A 15864-nucleotide genomic window follows, 5' to 3' on the forward strand; every position below is an offset into this window, starting at 1 on the left:
ACGCACCGTGGCATCGTGGTTCAGCCGCTCGCCAAGGCCTCGATCATCGTCTCGAAATATCCAAGGCCGCCGCCGAGGGTTTCCGCGTGCAAAGCTCGTTACGTGATACGAACAAGTCTCGAAAACTCCGGTATCGCGGCGTGCAACACGACAGAGATTGAGAGAGAGAGAGAGAGAGAGAGAGAGATGAAAGACGTGAACTAGCGTCGCCCCTGCTACCGCCACCACTACCACCGCCACCAGCACCAAAGATCCGTAATTGCGCATCTCGATTAACGACGCCGTCTCTTCTTTCATTCTCTTAATGGAAGCGGGCTCGAGGAAACAGGTGGGCGTACGACAAGACTCCGCCGGCCGTCGCCCATTTAAGCTCTTTCGCTCATCGATGTGCCAGGGGAGGCTACTTATACACGTGGCGTCGCACCTGCCAGATGGCTGCAGCAGCCTCTGCCGCCGGTCATCGCTGAAACGAGGGACGCGCTGGCCGGTGCACGCTTTGGGAATGCAACAGAACACGACGACGTCGACGACGTCGACGGAGCTTGACCTTCAAGTGCAGCAAACGAACCGCACTGCTGCGTGCCGTGGAGACTATAGCAGCCGGTTATAAGGCTGGAAGGAAAACACGTACAGTTGGGCCACACGGCGACCGTCAAGGCTCTCCAGCCGTCCAAAGAGTCCTCTGCAGTCGCCAGCGGCCAGTCAACAGCTTCGAGTTTTACGACCTTCGAAGAGAGCCATCGACCGAAAGTGTTTCCTCGCTTGCTGTTCTTGGCATTGCAGTCTGCCTTCGCAATTGAGTTTCATTAAAGAAAAGCCAGGCGGCGTTATTTTTTAAATCAGTTGGCCTGTCGGCCTTAAGGTGAACGCTGTAATGCAATTTATTAATCTGATTTAGGACGCGAGTAGCACTGACGGGTAAGCTAAATGCAAGGCAAACGCGGATGAAGGAACAACGTGCAAACCAACAGCTATATGAAAAATGTTCGCACGGTACCTTTCTTACGGCTACATTATACATTATAGATCGCTTTCTTCCTTTCCTTTTACTGTATTTTCCCTTGCTCTACTAAAGAACTACCACCTGAGTGTTAGAAATATCATGCGTATACTTTGCGTAATGTAACTCATAGTCATTTAATCGTCAGGAATTAGGCGCCTGTGTCACCATTTTTTGTATGATTCTTTTATTGCGATATCTAAATCAAGAAGCTTAATGAGGAAAACGTAATCATATGGTCAAGCCGAGACAAAATGAGTCAGCCGGTCCTGTGTACCATTAGGGGCCGAATCGTTGTCCTTAAGGCCAAGCAGATAGGACTATGAGTCTGCGCTATACACTGTATTTTCTGCATATCAGAAGCGATGGTTATCGGACGCGCTTGGTTCGGTACTCGTGCGAGAAAAAGCGATGATTAGAAACCTGGCAAACAGGAGCGGTGATTCACAAGAAGTAGCAGACAATCAAAGACTTTCAGGTGCCAGCTGCGAAACTTGCAATATTACTTGCTGCGAGCGTTGCAGTATTAGAGGCAATGTGATGCAGGGCCTCATTTGACAGCCGCTATGGCCAAATCCTAGCCATCGTCGAATACAGCGCAAAGAACAAAACATGAAAAAGAAGAACATAACGAAAGCTGCTATACCGCTTTACTAAAGCATATTGAAAGATGATAACACGTGTGCGCACCAAGAAGCATATAATGTTTTATCAATATCTTCTTATCAGTTATTAGTAGCAACCTTTTCATCACTACAGCTGCCTCATAATTCCAGCTCCAAGGTCCACGAAGCTGGCTCAGCCGTAAGTGGTAAGGTACAGAGAGAGAGCAAGGAGAGAAAAGACAGGGAGGTCAATAAGACGAGAGTCCGGTTTGCTACCCTACATAGGGGGCAAAGGAAAGGGGAGTAGAAAGAGGAAAAGGGGGACAGAGTGAGCACTGAATGCACGTGGGAGGATGCACAGGTACGCTATAAATAGTCTGTTAAGCGGGTGCACTTCAAGTACTGCACTAGTGCACGAATCGCTTTTCGTGCCAGTGACGGGTGTGGCCAGAGTCCGAGTATCTTTGACTCGGACAACAAGACAGCATATATTCCCCTATGGTCGCCCACGAGATAGTCTTGTCGCAGATGGCGTTGTTAAGTCGTCACTTTTTGTTATACTGCTTATACACTATGTCACAACAGCCAACGTATAGGATACGTGAATCGCAGCACCAGAGCGCCAACGCATTACTCCGCTCTTGTTGAGATTTGCTGTCAAACAGCTTTATTTCGCCGACGCGCCCTGGAAATTAGCATTCCAGTGCGCGCGCCCACCTATCCGTGAAACTCTTATTTCATTTTATCCTTTGCCTCTTGTCTTGCCGCGTTATCAAATTACGCCAGTTCTCGCCCGAGTCCCCAGCCGCTCGGCGTGGAACTCCTCTTTAGTTCCGCCGCGGTGGGAGCCAGAACAGATTAGAAGTCACGAAAAACAAAAGTGCGGAGAAAAGAAAGAAAATACGAGGACAGGTCGGAGCCGCTGAGAGCTTTTATCGAGGCGACCATCTAGCGGGCCGCGACTAAAAGCACTGAAGGAGCTAGGAGAGCGTGTGCACCCTAACGAAACTAAACCGGCCGCGCAGCTTTTAAAAAAATAATAATAATAACAATAAGCAAGGAAGGAATACTGTCCCGACGTCGTGAAGGAACGCTGCACGGCTAACGAAACTACAACGAGAGGACAAAAGATAAAGAAAGAAATGAACGTAACCTTCAGAGAGGCCACAGCAAAAAAAAAAAAAAAAGAGAGAAAGAAAGGGGGGGGGGGGGGGTCATGTTTCTACGCACACAGTAAGCACATGCGCTCGCGCACATGCGCCAACAGGGACACGCAAAAAATGACACACACGTATAAAAGACATATACACACGCATAAAAAGTATACGCACGCGCATAAAAAACATATGCACACGTATAAAGACGTTCACCCTCCCTCCCTGGCACACGCACGCCGGCACATAGGCGCGCGCATACACAGACACACATTACGCGTCGGCGCTTGCACGCAAAGGTTTCACGGCGCGGCGTGTGTCGGCTACAGAAATGTAGGGCGCCACAGGCCTCCGTGATCGCAACACTTACAGAGCTGAGGCGTGAGAGAGAGAGAGAGAGAGAGAGAGAGAGAGAGAGAGAGAGAGAAATGCGGAGAGCGAAACGGCGCCGCCGGAGTAATGAAACTGCTCGGCCCTGTAATTGCCAACTCGCGTTTGAGGCTTTCGCGTCGTGTAAACCCATCCTGCTTGCCTCTCTTTCTTTTCCTTCTCGACCTGCGCAGCTCTAGGCGTCTGGGCGGCGTTTCTTTTCGACGCCGGCGACAACGACGCCCCGAGGGTTCGGCACCGCGAGAAGTGCGAGCGAAAAGGGATGACCCGATGCCGAGCGAAGGCGCATTCAGATGCGGAAGACTCTTTCTCTCTCTCTCACTCTCTCTCTCTTTTTCTCTCTCCGCCTCCGACATGAAATATGTCCGCAGCATGCACGCAGTGCGACCGCTAGGCGGTAGCAGAAGTGTCGACGGGGAAAGAAAAGTTGAGTCTCCCTAGATTGGTGGGGGCCCCGAACTACATAGCGCCTGCGGCCCAACAGCATATGCGAGCCCGGCGCTAACAGGACGCCGTGCCATTATACGAAACGATCCTTCTCTTTCCCAGGTTGCGTGACGCCGCTATAGAAGCAGCAACGGCGCGACCCACGGCGTGTTTATTGCGTTCTCTCCCGCTCGAGAGGACGTGCAGGCGCTGAGTGATGACGGCGAAGGTACTCGTAGATTGCGTAACGAACCGAGGGAACCCAGAACAGGCAAGAAAAAGGAGCGTCGACGTACAAGTTGTTCTCTCCCTCCCCCCCCCCTCCTTTTTTTTTTTGTTATATACATATTTTTCGAATTTGCAATATAACATCCCCGCAGGGCGGTGTCACCTAATTTTCCGCTAGATCGTGAATCAGCTTTGGTTCTTGCCGCGAGCGAACTTTTTTTCTAGCTTTCGCCTTTCCGAGTAAATTTTCTTGTCAGCTGGCAAACCAAATACCTCCTCCCAGTTGGCTGCGCCCCCCGTCAGATGCCCAATGGCGCACGCACTAGGCCGCGCCTTTAATCAGGCAGAACTGTGGAACCACCGTGGCCTCGGAGAAGCCTGCCCGTCTCACATCCCGGAGGCCCAGGTTCAATTCCCACTCAGACCGAAATTTTCTTTTCGGAGTCATTACTTTCCTCCGTTTACAGGCACCTGCCTGAGAAATTTCACGTCAGTCCGACGATTCTTGGACGTGCTTTTACTCTTTGCGCCGTCGGCCATTTCTGGTACCATCTTTCGGTCACGCCGACTACGACGATTTTCGCTTAATGGGGCGGGAAATATGACACTTTCACATTAAAAATAGGAGTCTGAAGTAGATGTTCCTTAAACTCTGCTCTTTTCTCATTTTTTTCACTTTTCATCACTCACGTTCACTCTTCTTGTGCACGAGGTGCATGCTTAACTAAACAAATTTAAAGGCGCGATAAGCACACACAAAAAAGATTAGCTGAAATCCAAAGTGCTCAGTGGTGTTCAACGCCTTCTCTATGTCTTTTACGCGCTCTTGGATATAGCGATGTGGTATGCCATCAAGACACGCATCAGTTTTTATACGTGCGTGCATACCAAAAAGCTTCGTGCTCTTCTCTAACCATCCTTATCCAGGATCCATAGCTGGTACTTAAGAGTCGTAGTACCACCACGAGACACTGATAGGCCGACTCATGTATGACGGAACTTATGTTTCAATAGAGTAATGGAAAAGAATGTGTGCATTCAAGTCCCCTGAAAACCATGTTCTCAGCGCATACCTGCTTAAGCGAGTAGAGGTCGGCACTCATAACGTCATTTAGCGTCCTTGACGGTAAGCCAGCATAAAATAGAGAAGATGCGAAGTTCTCGAAGTGTGCTTTGTCGCACATTATGTTTGACCCGCACAAGATATCGGAAGTCACCCTAGAAGTAGAAATAAAGTATGAGCGCAGAAGCTGGTGCCGCAAATTTTGCCGCCACCTCTTCCTTGCTACATCACTGCTGCTTGAAACCCAGCCTCGGCTAAGTGATGCCATGAGTTGGAGCTCAGCCATCTTGTGCGAGCCAAGTTAAAAGGGTAGCAAAGGTTACTCCCACTATTTCGCATATCACCTTTCCACTGCCTGTGTTTCACCTCTTTCGACAACCGACCTACCAGTTTTGTTTCGAGTCACTTTTTTTTAAATTTTGTTTTAATTTTCTTTGCAGTAGTCTGCCAGTGGGCCGCAAATATGGTCCACGGCCGACCTATTCTGGCTGCCGACCTGCATTCTTTAAATGAGACCATCCCCATCAACTGTCAGAGAATGCCGGCAGGGATTCGTGCTCTTGATGCTGTAATACCTATTCGACAGCGTTATCTGTGGCTCGGTTGAGTTTTCACACGCACACGTGTCAGAGTCAACCGTATTCGTTCCGTGCGCCCCGATACTAACACCTCTCCCCTGTTAGTGGTCAGAATTGGCCTGTGAAAGCATACTTTTGCTTTGGAAGCATCTTTAAGCAGGTATTGTAGCATGTGACCTTCCACAGATCCTTTTATCTTAATCGCCGAACGTAATTAGGCTACGTTCTCATAATCTAATATCATAAAACTAATATCATGAAATGGCAGCACGAAAATGTCACTCTCCCTTTTATTTATTTATTTATTTATTTATTTATTTATTTATTTATTTATTTATTGTCGTGCGATTACAAGGTCTATAAAAGCTGCAGGCATGCTCTGAAAGACCAGCTGCGGTCACCTAATGGCTATTGCGTCGCACTGTTTTATTTTTATTTATACTTAAAATATTCTTACAGGCCTTGTATGAGGCATTGGGTAAAGGGGGCATCACAGAAGGACTAAAAGAGTATATATAGTGGGCATATAACAAAACATAATATACATATATTATTAATAGACAGCCTAAAAATGTATACAAGACATGTTGTACAAATAATAAAGCATTGCACAAAAATAATAGCACTGATTGCGTACGTATTAGAGAAAAGACAAAGATACAGTTCTTTCGGCAAACAATATAAAGGTGTATATAGCCACCAGTGTTGAGCTCGAGGTGGTGGGTTAGTACCCAGCGGCGGCGGCCACATTCTGATTTGGGTGGAATGTAAAAACGATTACGTACCGCGCATTGGGTGCACTTTAAAGAACCCCAGATGGTCGTAATAATCCGAAGTCCATCCCCCCCCCCCCCCCCCTTACGGCTCGCTCCATAATCACATCGTCGTTTTGGCATGTAAATTGCAGCATTTTATTGCGCTCTGAATTGTACGACTTGTTTTACAAACGCCAGCGTTATATTTGCAGTGTTGCAAAAAGTGTAAAAATTCGTTTTTTTTTTTCAGGCCTGTCTGGTCTGAACGAGCTCAGTGAATGACGTGCTCATTTGATGAGCATACCGTAGTATTTACTACGTATTATTTCTTTCCACACCTGTGAATTCCGCTCTATTACTAAGCACACAATCTTCTTGTTCGAGAACGAACAAGCGTCATCGAAGCTCTCGCAGCGTCCTAACGACCTCGTAAAATCTCCGATCTCACATAGTCAAGTCGAACACGTTTCGACGCCGTTCATCAGTAAAGCAAGGAAGGCAAGATTCCGTATCCGTAAGCTTGAGTAGCCAGAAGTGCAACTCGTGAATTGCAGAGTCTAATTCTGGGGCGATATTCACACACACAAAAAAAAAAGATGTCTTACGTTAACTTATTTCGCAAGAGCAGAATTCCAGCCAGTCCTGATGCTGGACAAATTATTAACGAACTGTGCTGACCAGTGGAAAGAAGCACTTACCAATTAAAAGTTTGGTAAATTCGGCCCCTGCTCTTTTGCCCTCTAAACCATGTTATTATCAATGCGAGCTCAAAACCGGGGAAGCTCCTATTTTTTACCAGAGTGCACGGCCCAAGGCTAAACGAGAAGTATCTCTGCTACGAATATGCGCTTTGAGGTGATCATTTTAATGACAAAGACGGTGACAATGATTGCCAAAAAGGGAAGTAAGACCGCCCAGTGAATTGAGACGTATACTTAGGAAGAGTAGAAAGGGCGTATTTATTTATATCAATACTTTCTGTTTGTCAGTATTCTACCCCACATTCCATATAATGTAGGTGGAATGGCGGTGAAAAAAAATAATATACATCTGAGTCACTGCTGACACACAGACAATATTTTTTTTAACTTATAAGCCATAAAACGACCGTGTTCCTAATATGATTATAATTCTTCCGCCCCCATCATTACTAGAATGAAATAGGTCGTCGTCCATTCTCTTTTTCTCTGCCTTCGAGAATGCTTCTTGCGAAATCTGGTTACTTGACAAAAGCGGCGCAAAATGTCGAAATAATTTCGCTACGGGGGAGGGCGAACCGTTGCCGGCGAAGCAAAACAGACGAAGGCAGCGTTGAGGAAATTGCGATTGTCGACGCGACGTCGTATATTAATTTAGCGATACAGAAGCTGAGCTCTTCACGCTTTGCCAGCAGTGGCAGAGCTGCACAGCGAGAAGCACGTTGATCTTCATCCCCAGTGGAGTGCACAGTATGAAAGGCAAGAAGCAGTTATCTAGTGTCACTGCACAGAAACGCCGAGAAGATGAAACATGTATAGAGAGCGTCGAGAAAGCAGTTGTCCCTTTCAACCCAAAGAGCACAGGAGCGCATCTACGCAGTTCTTCGGGGTAGCAAGACACTCAATCGATCTGGCTCCAATTTCGACAAAAAAAAAAAGAAAAAGCAGAGCTCCTACAGAGAGCTACGTTCACCTCACCGCTAAAGGGGGTAAATAGAATTCTTGTCGCGAAAGTCCTTCCGAAAACTGGCCGTCCTGGATCTGGTAACACTTCGCGGCTAAATGGCACCTTGCTCTACAAAACACTGCCCTCTTCCTTTTCAATGCTTGGAGGAAAATAGGTTGCTCCACACCTTGCCGCAGAGTCCCTTAAAATCTGGCCATACGATGTCAAGTGCAGTTGAGCTTCGCTGTCTAGATTGGTCTTCTCGCAGCAACTTCGGGTCTTGGAAACTGCTGACACCCGAAACTAAATAATCGCGCGCCGTCATTCTGTCGCGAGGACGTCCGGTGGAAGCTCCCTGAAGTTTCGAGCAGAGGTTGGTGGGGCAGAGAACAAATTTGTTTTTTTCAGACACAAACTAGATTGTACCGCTGCCACTTGTGACGTGAGGCAGATTTCGAAGAAGTATTTCAGTGCAAATCACAGGGCAAACTCTCTATACGAGGACTGCGAAGGCAATTATATCGATGAAAGACGTTTCCTATTTTTTTCTTTTTTTTTCGGTCCAGGTTGCCTGAATCAGCGGAAAGTGATGACAAATCGCTTGTGTGATGTTTTCTGCGTCCGCTCGACTGAGATTCTTGTGTCCGGATTTATGTACAAATTGACCCTGGAGCGCGGCTCAGCGGTCAGAAATGCCCAGGGCTTACCATTGTGCTATCCAAGAACTAAAGGAAGGCAACATGCAGGCCTGCGACCGTTCCGACGGCACGGCTGTCGTGGCAACCAGGGAGCTCTTGCGCTTCCCACCGGCATATTACACCTATCAGTTGTAGCCCACTCCGTTTCTTTTTTCATACATTTACATCACAGGGACGCTAAATAGATACAGTTGAACCGTTTTATTAATCGTAGACTACTCCTCCAAAATTATATTTCCTTTACTTATACGGACGAAGATTGATTATCACGAAACAAAATAAAATGAGCCCCTTCCACTATTTGCATTTTATTTTGCGACAGATGTGGCGAAATCGCAGCTGTGAATAATATTTTCTTACTATTTGGCGCGTAAGAAAGCTTTTTCAAAAATATTCACGAGTTTTCAAGACGATTATTCCATTTTCAATGTAATGCAATGCATTTTAGTTTTTGTTGTCACTAAACTAATGATTACCCCCTCGGATAGGCCATATAAGCCTATGGCCTCAACACCTGCCTTTCGCTTTTGAGTCCTCTCTGGCATACCACACCTTTGCTCGCGGTAAGCCAGATTTAATTATACATTTAAATGATGGTTCTATGTTAGTGTTATGTGCTAGTTGGCGACACATCGCGGCTAGACGCGCTGCCTAAGGTGTAACAAAGGACTGGTTAGAAAAAAGAGAATGTTCCCCTTGTCAGTCTTATTCCTAACCAGTCGTTTGTTACGTTATGGGCAGCGCGTCTAGCAATGATGGCTCTAGGCCTATTTGGGGAAATGGGCAAGGGGAAGGGAATACTAACCTATTTGCAATTCCAGGAGCGTAATGTACCATTCAAAGTTGTTATTTTGCCTCTTTATTGAGTCCTTTGCCAGGCCTTTAGTTGCAGCCCGAATGGAAGACCTAGACAGAGACGAGTCTTTTTTTTTTTCTTTTTGCGTGCTGCATCTAAACATCATACTTTACGAACCCCCCAGCCCCCACCCGGCTATTATACATACTTTCACCAGTCCACATGTACAGTTACGCACCGATACGGAGCTTGTAATCAAGAACGGTTTGCTTGTTTTGTTTTGCATCGTGTTTGTTTGTTCTTTCGCGCCGTGACACGTGATTTTGCAGGTGTCCATGGCGCGAAGTATTTGACGCCATTCCGAACAGAAAACGCGGCTGCGGGCGAGGGCAGCAGCGACTCACCTTCGTCCGAGGCGTCGGGGCAGTCAGCCGAGCCGTCGCGCACCCTGGAGAGCGCTATGCAGATCTTTGGGTCACTCCGACAGACGAAGTGCGTGTCCGGGTCGCACGAGGTGCTGTTCTTCCAGGGCCGCTTCGCTACGCTCCCGGCTGCGAGAGAGAGAGAGAAGGAGGGAAGTGGTCAGCGAGCCGCTCTGCGAGGATTACCCCCACACAGACTCATTGCAGGCGGGACTGGTTCCGCTATTGCAAGCACTGTAACGTCCCACTTATCACTACGGCATCAAGAAATCACAAGAGGATGATGAGAGGAGAGAAACGTATTCCAACAGGAACAATCGATCTTCACAGTGAAAACTGAGCAGTTTTGTGCATTAGTATATAGCCGAAGGATGGTAATCCCGTAAGTGACTTCATGCGGTGCCCGAATGCATAACCGGTGCAATAATGGACGTGCATGAAGGTGTTACTATACTGCAACTGGAATATATCAATGCGTTCAAGTACGCCTTCCTTTTTTTCTCGGGCGACGTAGCACGGCCTGAATTACCTCGAACGTACTTAAGTATGTTCTAAACGAGCCAGGATGAGCCAAAACTAGCCAAATTCGTAAAGCAGTTCGCGCACAAATGATTTGAAAGAGAGAGAGGGGCAGAGAGACACTTCAATAAAAACTGTATAGGTATGACAGATAGCACACCTTTCAAGCCTATACGGCATACCTAAATACCCATACTTGTTATACCTGTACCTGTTCGAGCATGCTATTTCAAGTGAATGCGATGATAAATGAAATGATGCGTATACAGAGCATACACACACTAAACGCGCGACACACAACATACCGAATCAAAGTCTCTCGTTGAGACCGTTTCACATTAAGCGATCTGAAATATTATATACATCAGCGGAAGACGCTCTGTCCGTTGTAAGTAACATACAGGAAAAAAAAAATTCATGATCTGGGCATACATCTAACTGGCGTTTTCCGGTGCTAAACAAACGAGGTATATTTTAGGCTCAAAACGCGTGTTATTTTGGGGAACAAGTATTTGAGAAAATTAGTGTTTCCAACCAATAACACAAGCTTACAATGGCATCAACGTCAGCGTGATATAAAACTGTCTCAAGGGAAACGTCCTTGTTGCTGTAAACAATCTGTAAGCACGTCGCGTAACTATGCTAACCTTATGATGCTGCATATATTGCCTAATTTGATAACGATCGGTTGATTGTAACCGTACAACGTCATGTGTTTCACATTCGGAGTGCCATATTAGGCGTTTTGCAGGATTGGAAGGCAAGTATTCTGGAAACTAATATAGCTTAAAGAAAGAATACGGTGCTCATGCTTTACCAACTTGATACGGTATTATCCTTTGGTGAGTACGACTCCGCGTCGAAACTGCGCTACAACTAAAATTTATTTCTGCGTTATTGTTGGAAACACACGAAAAACCAAAGAAAACAAGTGCCAAATTTTAAAAAGAAGTCTGTATATTTGCATAAAGTGTCTTACAGAAGATATTAATCTGGCCAAACAGGCGATCAAGTAAAAGAAGTCAAGCAAAATAAGTCTCCTTTTGCCCAGATTTTCAATTCTGCAGCTCACAAAAGCGTATTGCTTTCCCGTGGAGCTCGTATACTCTCGTGTATTGCGAGACCTATCGAGACGAAGGAACGGTTGATTTGTCGACTCACTTGGCTGCAACCCTCTTGAAAACGTCCGCCGGTTTAGGAATAATTTAGCAGGTTATTAGGCTACCTTACGACATAAGCTTCAACGGGAGATGAGCCTCTTCCCTCTGTAGGGGCAGAGTCTCCCGATCTGCTTCCGTATTATTCATCAATGAAAAAGATAATAATAATAATCTGGTGCTCCCGAGTCCTGAATCATTTAAGGCTTGCGAAGGGAGATTGCAGTACATTAATAGAAGAAGAGCATAAACTTCGCGTTCTACAATTTATTGACCCATCATCACGTGTCATACTTAAGTAAAATGTATATTTGTTTACTCGGGGGAACGGGACTTATAGGGCCCAAATATGTACATTTGACTGCTGCCTCATAAAATTATAATTGTGTGCGAAGAGAAAGTTTTGAGTTAAAATCAAGTGACTGGATGTACCAGCTGACCCAGCAGGATGCTTTAGTGATGTCGAATTTAGTCATGAGCAGCTTGCATCATGAATAGATAACAACAATACATCAGCTGAATAAGCTTTGTTTTAGAACATTTGCTCAGTGCTGCAAAAGCCAAGGCGTTGAAACATATTCGACTAAATATCTACTTTGGTAGGCAAATGCTTTTCACAGAAGTTAACACTTCGAGAAGCTCTTGTGGCTTTTCAGCTGTGTATGAAACATGTGCGTAACACGGTTTTCCGGTTTCCATCAAAGTGTCACGAAAATTATTTTCGATCACCAAGTTCAAGAAGACTAATAACTGGGCTTCTGGAAATGAATCACTGATGTTTACGGAGCTTGCATGTTCCTAGTTCACCATAACAAATCTAATAGTTTCGTTGTTCATTTTTTTTCTTTTTCCGCTTGTTTGTTTGTTTGTTTTCTGCACGACAGTCTGCTATTCAAGCACTAGTTCTGCAATGACAGACCCGACATAAATGTAGCGATCTCTCACAGAATTATATATACACATAGGCCCTTGTTCTAAACAGCCCTCACGAAGAAGCCCCTGGAAAAGTCACAGACGTACTGCGCTGTTATGCCAACGACACCGGAATGTTATGATATGTAGGACACATAAGTATACTAAGTGCAGATAAGGCATTCTGTTTGAAGAACTATTGCCTATTACTAGTGACTTTCAGAAGGCAGAAGTAAAGAAAAGGAGCGCGACGCTAACAAAGTTTCAGACCTATCATTTCACACATCGAAAGGGCCTACCTTTACTTTGCTATTCTTCGCACATATCAAACGTAATGGTCTTCCGCAAAAGTCATGCATGAAACACTGATTAGTGGCTGAACATTGAAGCATTTGAAGGCGTGCGACAGCATATTTAGATTTTTTTTTCTTCGCTAGAAAGGGAAGAGGGCCCAATTAAAGATAATTACCAGGAATAGAAACGAAGAAAGCTGGCTACGCGACTTTTCGTGGCACACCTATCGAGAGCGACTAAACACCGATAAGGAAAGAAAGGCGTGCACGGTAAAACAACAGGACCGCCGTGATAGACAAAGTGGGACGTAACGTGAGTCCGGATGGGCGACTCCGGAAACTCACGTTTGTCCCGGAAAGACAGAGGGACGAAGCGCGCCTTTTGGAAAACCAGCTCGTGCCGAAGGACCGAGCGATAACCGCAGAATTTATAGCAAGGAACGGAAGCGATTTGCTCGGCAGAACACAGAAATTGGGATTAGTTTTTCTGCCCGGCTTCCGTTCTTTCGCAACTTTTCATTTTTTTTCTTTTCCGAGCATCTATATCCGTAAACAATTGCACGGTGACTTCATCTGAATGACGAACAAGAGCGGCTCGTTCCTCAACTCTCTTCCTGGACTAAACAGTGTTTATGTAGTCTTTTTAGCTCCGCTAACGTAATTTTCTGGCCCTTCTTTTTTTTTCGTATTTATTATTTTTTCTGTGCATTGACGCGTGCTTGTGCCATAAAGCGAGCGCTACGGTGGACGTTAATAGAGGAGGGAGACACAACGAATGCAACGAGGAAAGGGCAAGTCGGCCATATCGAAACAGGCTTATTAAGCTTATTCGAATATGCGTACAACCTATATAAGGAAAGTCATTAAATGTATTTCAGGAAGGTTATTTCCGGGAGTTATCTGCTGCCTCACGGTGAAACTTCTTGCTTTAAAATCTTCAAACTCGCGCGATTTCTTTTATCCACGAACGGTATACGATGCAATTAGTACCTGGTTCCTCGGCACCAACTTGGTGCGACGCTATCTTGCCGAGACACTCGCTGGCTGGAAGTAAACAACGGCTCGGCTGCAGTAAACACCCTGCTAAGCGCCATGTGACGTCTTGGTGACAATACCAGCGTCACCAACTTTTAGAGCTGCATATCAAACACTGCCGCTCTCAGGTATTCGAGAAGGCAAGGAACTCGTTGCGCTCATAACTGCTGCTGGGACGATGGTGACAGCTTTTGCGCATGAGACGGCAGCTTGGCCTTGTGGACTGAGCAGCGACTTGTGGTTGAATTTGACATAGCCAAATACAGGTGTTCGTTGCTGTCGTTTAAATCGATATGGCGAACAAATGCTATATAGGGCGTGCTGGAGGCCAGTCACTTAGTGGATGCAGATCTAGTCGGTCCTCTGCAGTGATTCCCGTAAAGCACCGGCGCGTATGGCGGCACGTGGTCTATACGGACTGTGTTTCTGGGCCGAGCCTATACTGTGCTCCGTATCAGCATGCTGTGTTTACACTAAATCGTGTTGATGATGACCTTTTGGTGCTACACTAGGTGCTCTTTGCTACCGAAACTATCGGTGTTGCAACACCCCACCCCCCTCCTAAACAAACACGCACACAGATAAACCTTCGCTCCTGGTTTGGTATCCCTCGCTTTGAATGATTATAACCTTCAGTGCTAAACTTCAGATAACTTTCTAAACCATGAACATATTTACTTGCTTGTGATAGGTATCACAACAAAGTATATGCAGAATATGTGGTCCCAATGGAATGTGTTTCACCCCACAGCTTCACTTGCAGTCGCCTCTTTGTTTGTTTGCTTGCATTCTGATTGAGGAGCTCTTTCTTTGTTTTAGTTTTCAGAATAAGTGCGAAGCGCTTAATACCTTAATAAGCATAAGCCCTAGAATTTGTCACCATTATAATTTCACTCACACCAGAATTAGCAGTTCACAAATTAAGGAAGTGCCGAGAGAAAAAAATACCGCACCATATCTGCAGTGCTCTTACACTATCGCAGACTTTGAATTTGCAGCCAAATAACAATAACCCAAATTATTCCTTTAAAGCAGCACCCGTTAGGCGCAGATAATGTGGTAGCGTGTGAAGCGATCCTTTCGCAACGCAATTTGCTTTACCTTTCCCAAAGAAGAACGCCGGTTTCCAGTTCGCTTCGCTTGTACACCCATCGCCACTTAAATGCTAGTTGCTCGTTTGGATAAGAGTCGTTTGGACCGCACAGCGCAACTTTAACGGCCCAGGCGAGTTCGACTAAAGCAAATAAGAAATAACTGCGAAGTTGGCAGCCGTAGTTTCACTGAAAGAAAGCAGCACAACACATATTGAGATGGAAAGATTGTAAAACCGCTAATCTGTTCCCGTTCCACTTTTCCGCGCGCGCCCCAAAAAACCAACGCGCCACGCAATACCGGCTCATTAGCGGTGATGTTTTGTTAAAACCGCGATGCGTGGATCACTCCGAAACAGCCGCACTATTCGAGCTTTCGCGCTGGCTTCTTTATTTACTTATTTGCTTGTCTCCTCGCATTTCCTCGAAAAATACCCGCTGGTTACAGGAGGCGATGGCGAAACCAACTAGTCTGTGTGCCTACTTGCTCGTGCACTGTCCTCCAGACACTGGCTGCTCATGCGTGACGCGTTAGGCTGAGGAATAAGAGGAGGCGAGGCGAAAAAGAGAAAACGTCCCTAGCAAAACTCTTACAAACACCGCCCTGTTTCTTCATCGTAGGACGTGGAGAAATGCATTAGTGGTCTGTGCCGGCGGGGAGAGATCACGATCAGCTTTCGTAGAAGCCGACGCGGCTTGCTGAATAGCACAGAGCACAGTGCTCGGCCATCATCGGATAAGCCTATAACGGCTCGCACTGAAGCCTTTCGGACGTACTCATTCTCTCTCTTTCACTCCCTTTCTCTCTCATGCTGGCAGGCTTTCCACCAGTGCGTCTTGAGCATGCCACCTTTAAGACAAGCGACTTTAAGGTGACTTTACGGCAACTTTAAGACGAGCGACGCCACATTTATTCTAGCCACCGGCAAAACGTCTCCACGTTTAACCAACTTGATTCTGAGCGGCGTTTCTTTAAGCAACTCAAGGCACCACGCATGCTTTTACTCTGGCAGTGGCTGTACATTTTCTTCAGTGTAGCCGGCGGGCCGGCGCAAATTTTGACCCTGTGCTTTCTAGCTTCGGGACACACTTACTCTT

At 46.2% G+C, this 15864-nt stretch overlaps 1 protein-coding gene across 4 annotated transcripts in view; it reads right to left on the reverse strand.

Moving 5' to 3' along the window:
- Window positions 1–15864, reverse strand: part of LOC135916455 (mucin-3A-like) — a 251605-nt gene that overhangs the window by 130364 nt on the left and 105377 nt on the right. For all 4 annotated transcript variants that reach the window (XM_065449813.2, XM_065449815.2, XM_065449816.2 and 1 more), the window contains exon 2: window positions 9742–9888. In XM_065449813.2, coding sequence (XP_065305885.1) covers window positions 9742–9888 — 147 coding nt within the window. The remainder of the gene's footprint in view (window positions 1–9741; window positions 9889–15864) is intronic.

This window comes from Dermacentor albipictus, chromosome 4 (assembly GCF_038994185.2).
Source record: "Dermacentor albipictus isolate Rhodes 1998 colony chromosome 4, USDA_Dalb.pri_finalv2, whole genome shotgun sequence".
NCBI lineage: Eukaryota > Metazoa > Arthropoda > Arachnida > Ixodida > Ixodidae > Dermacentor > Dermacentor albipictus.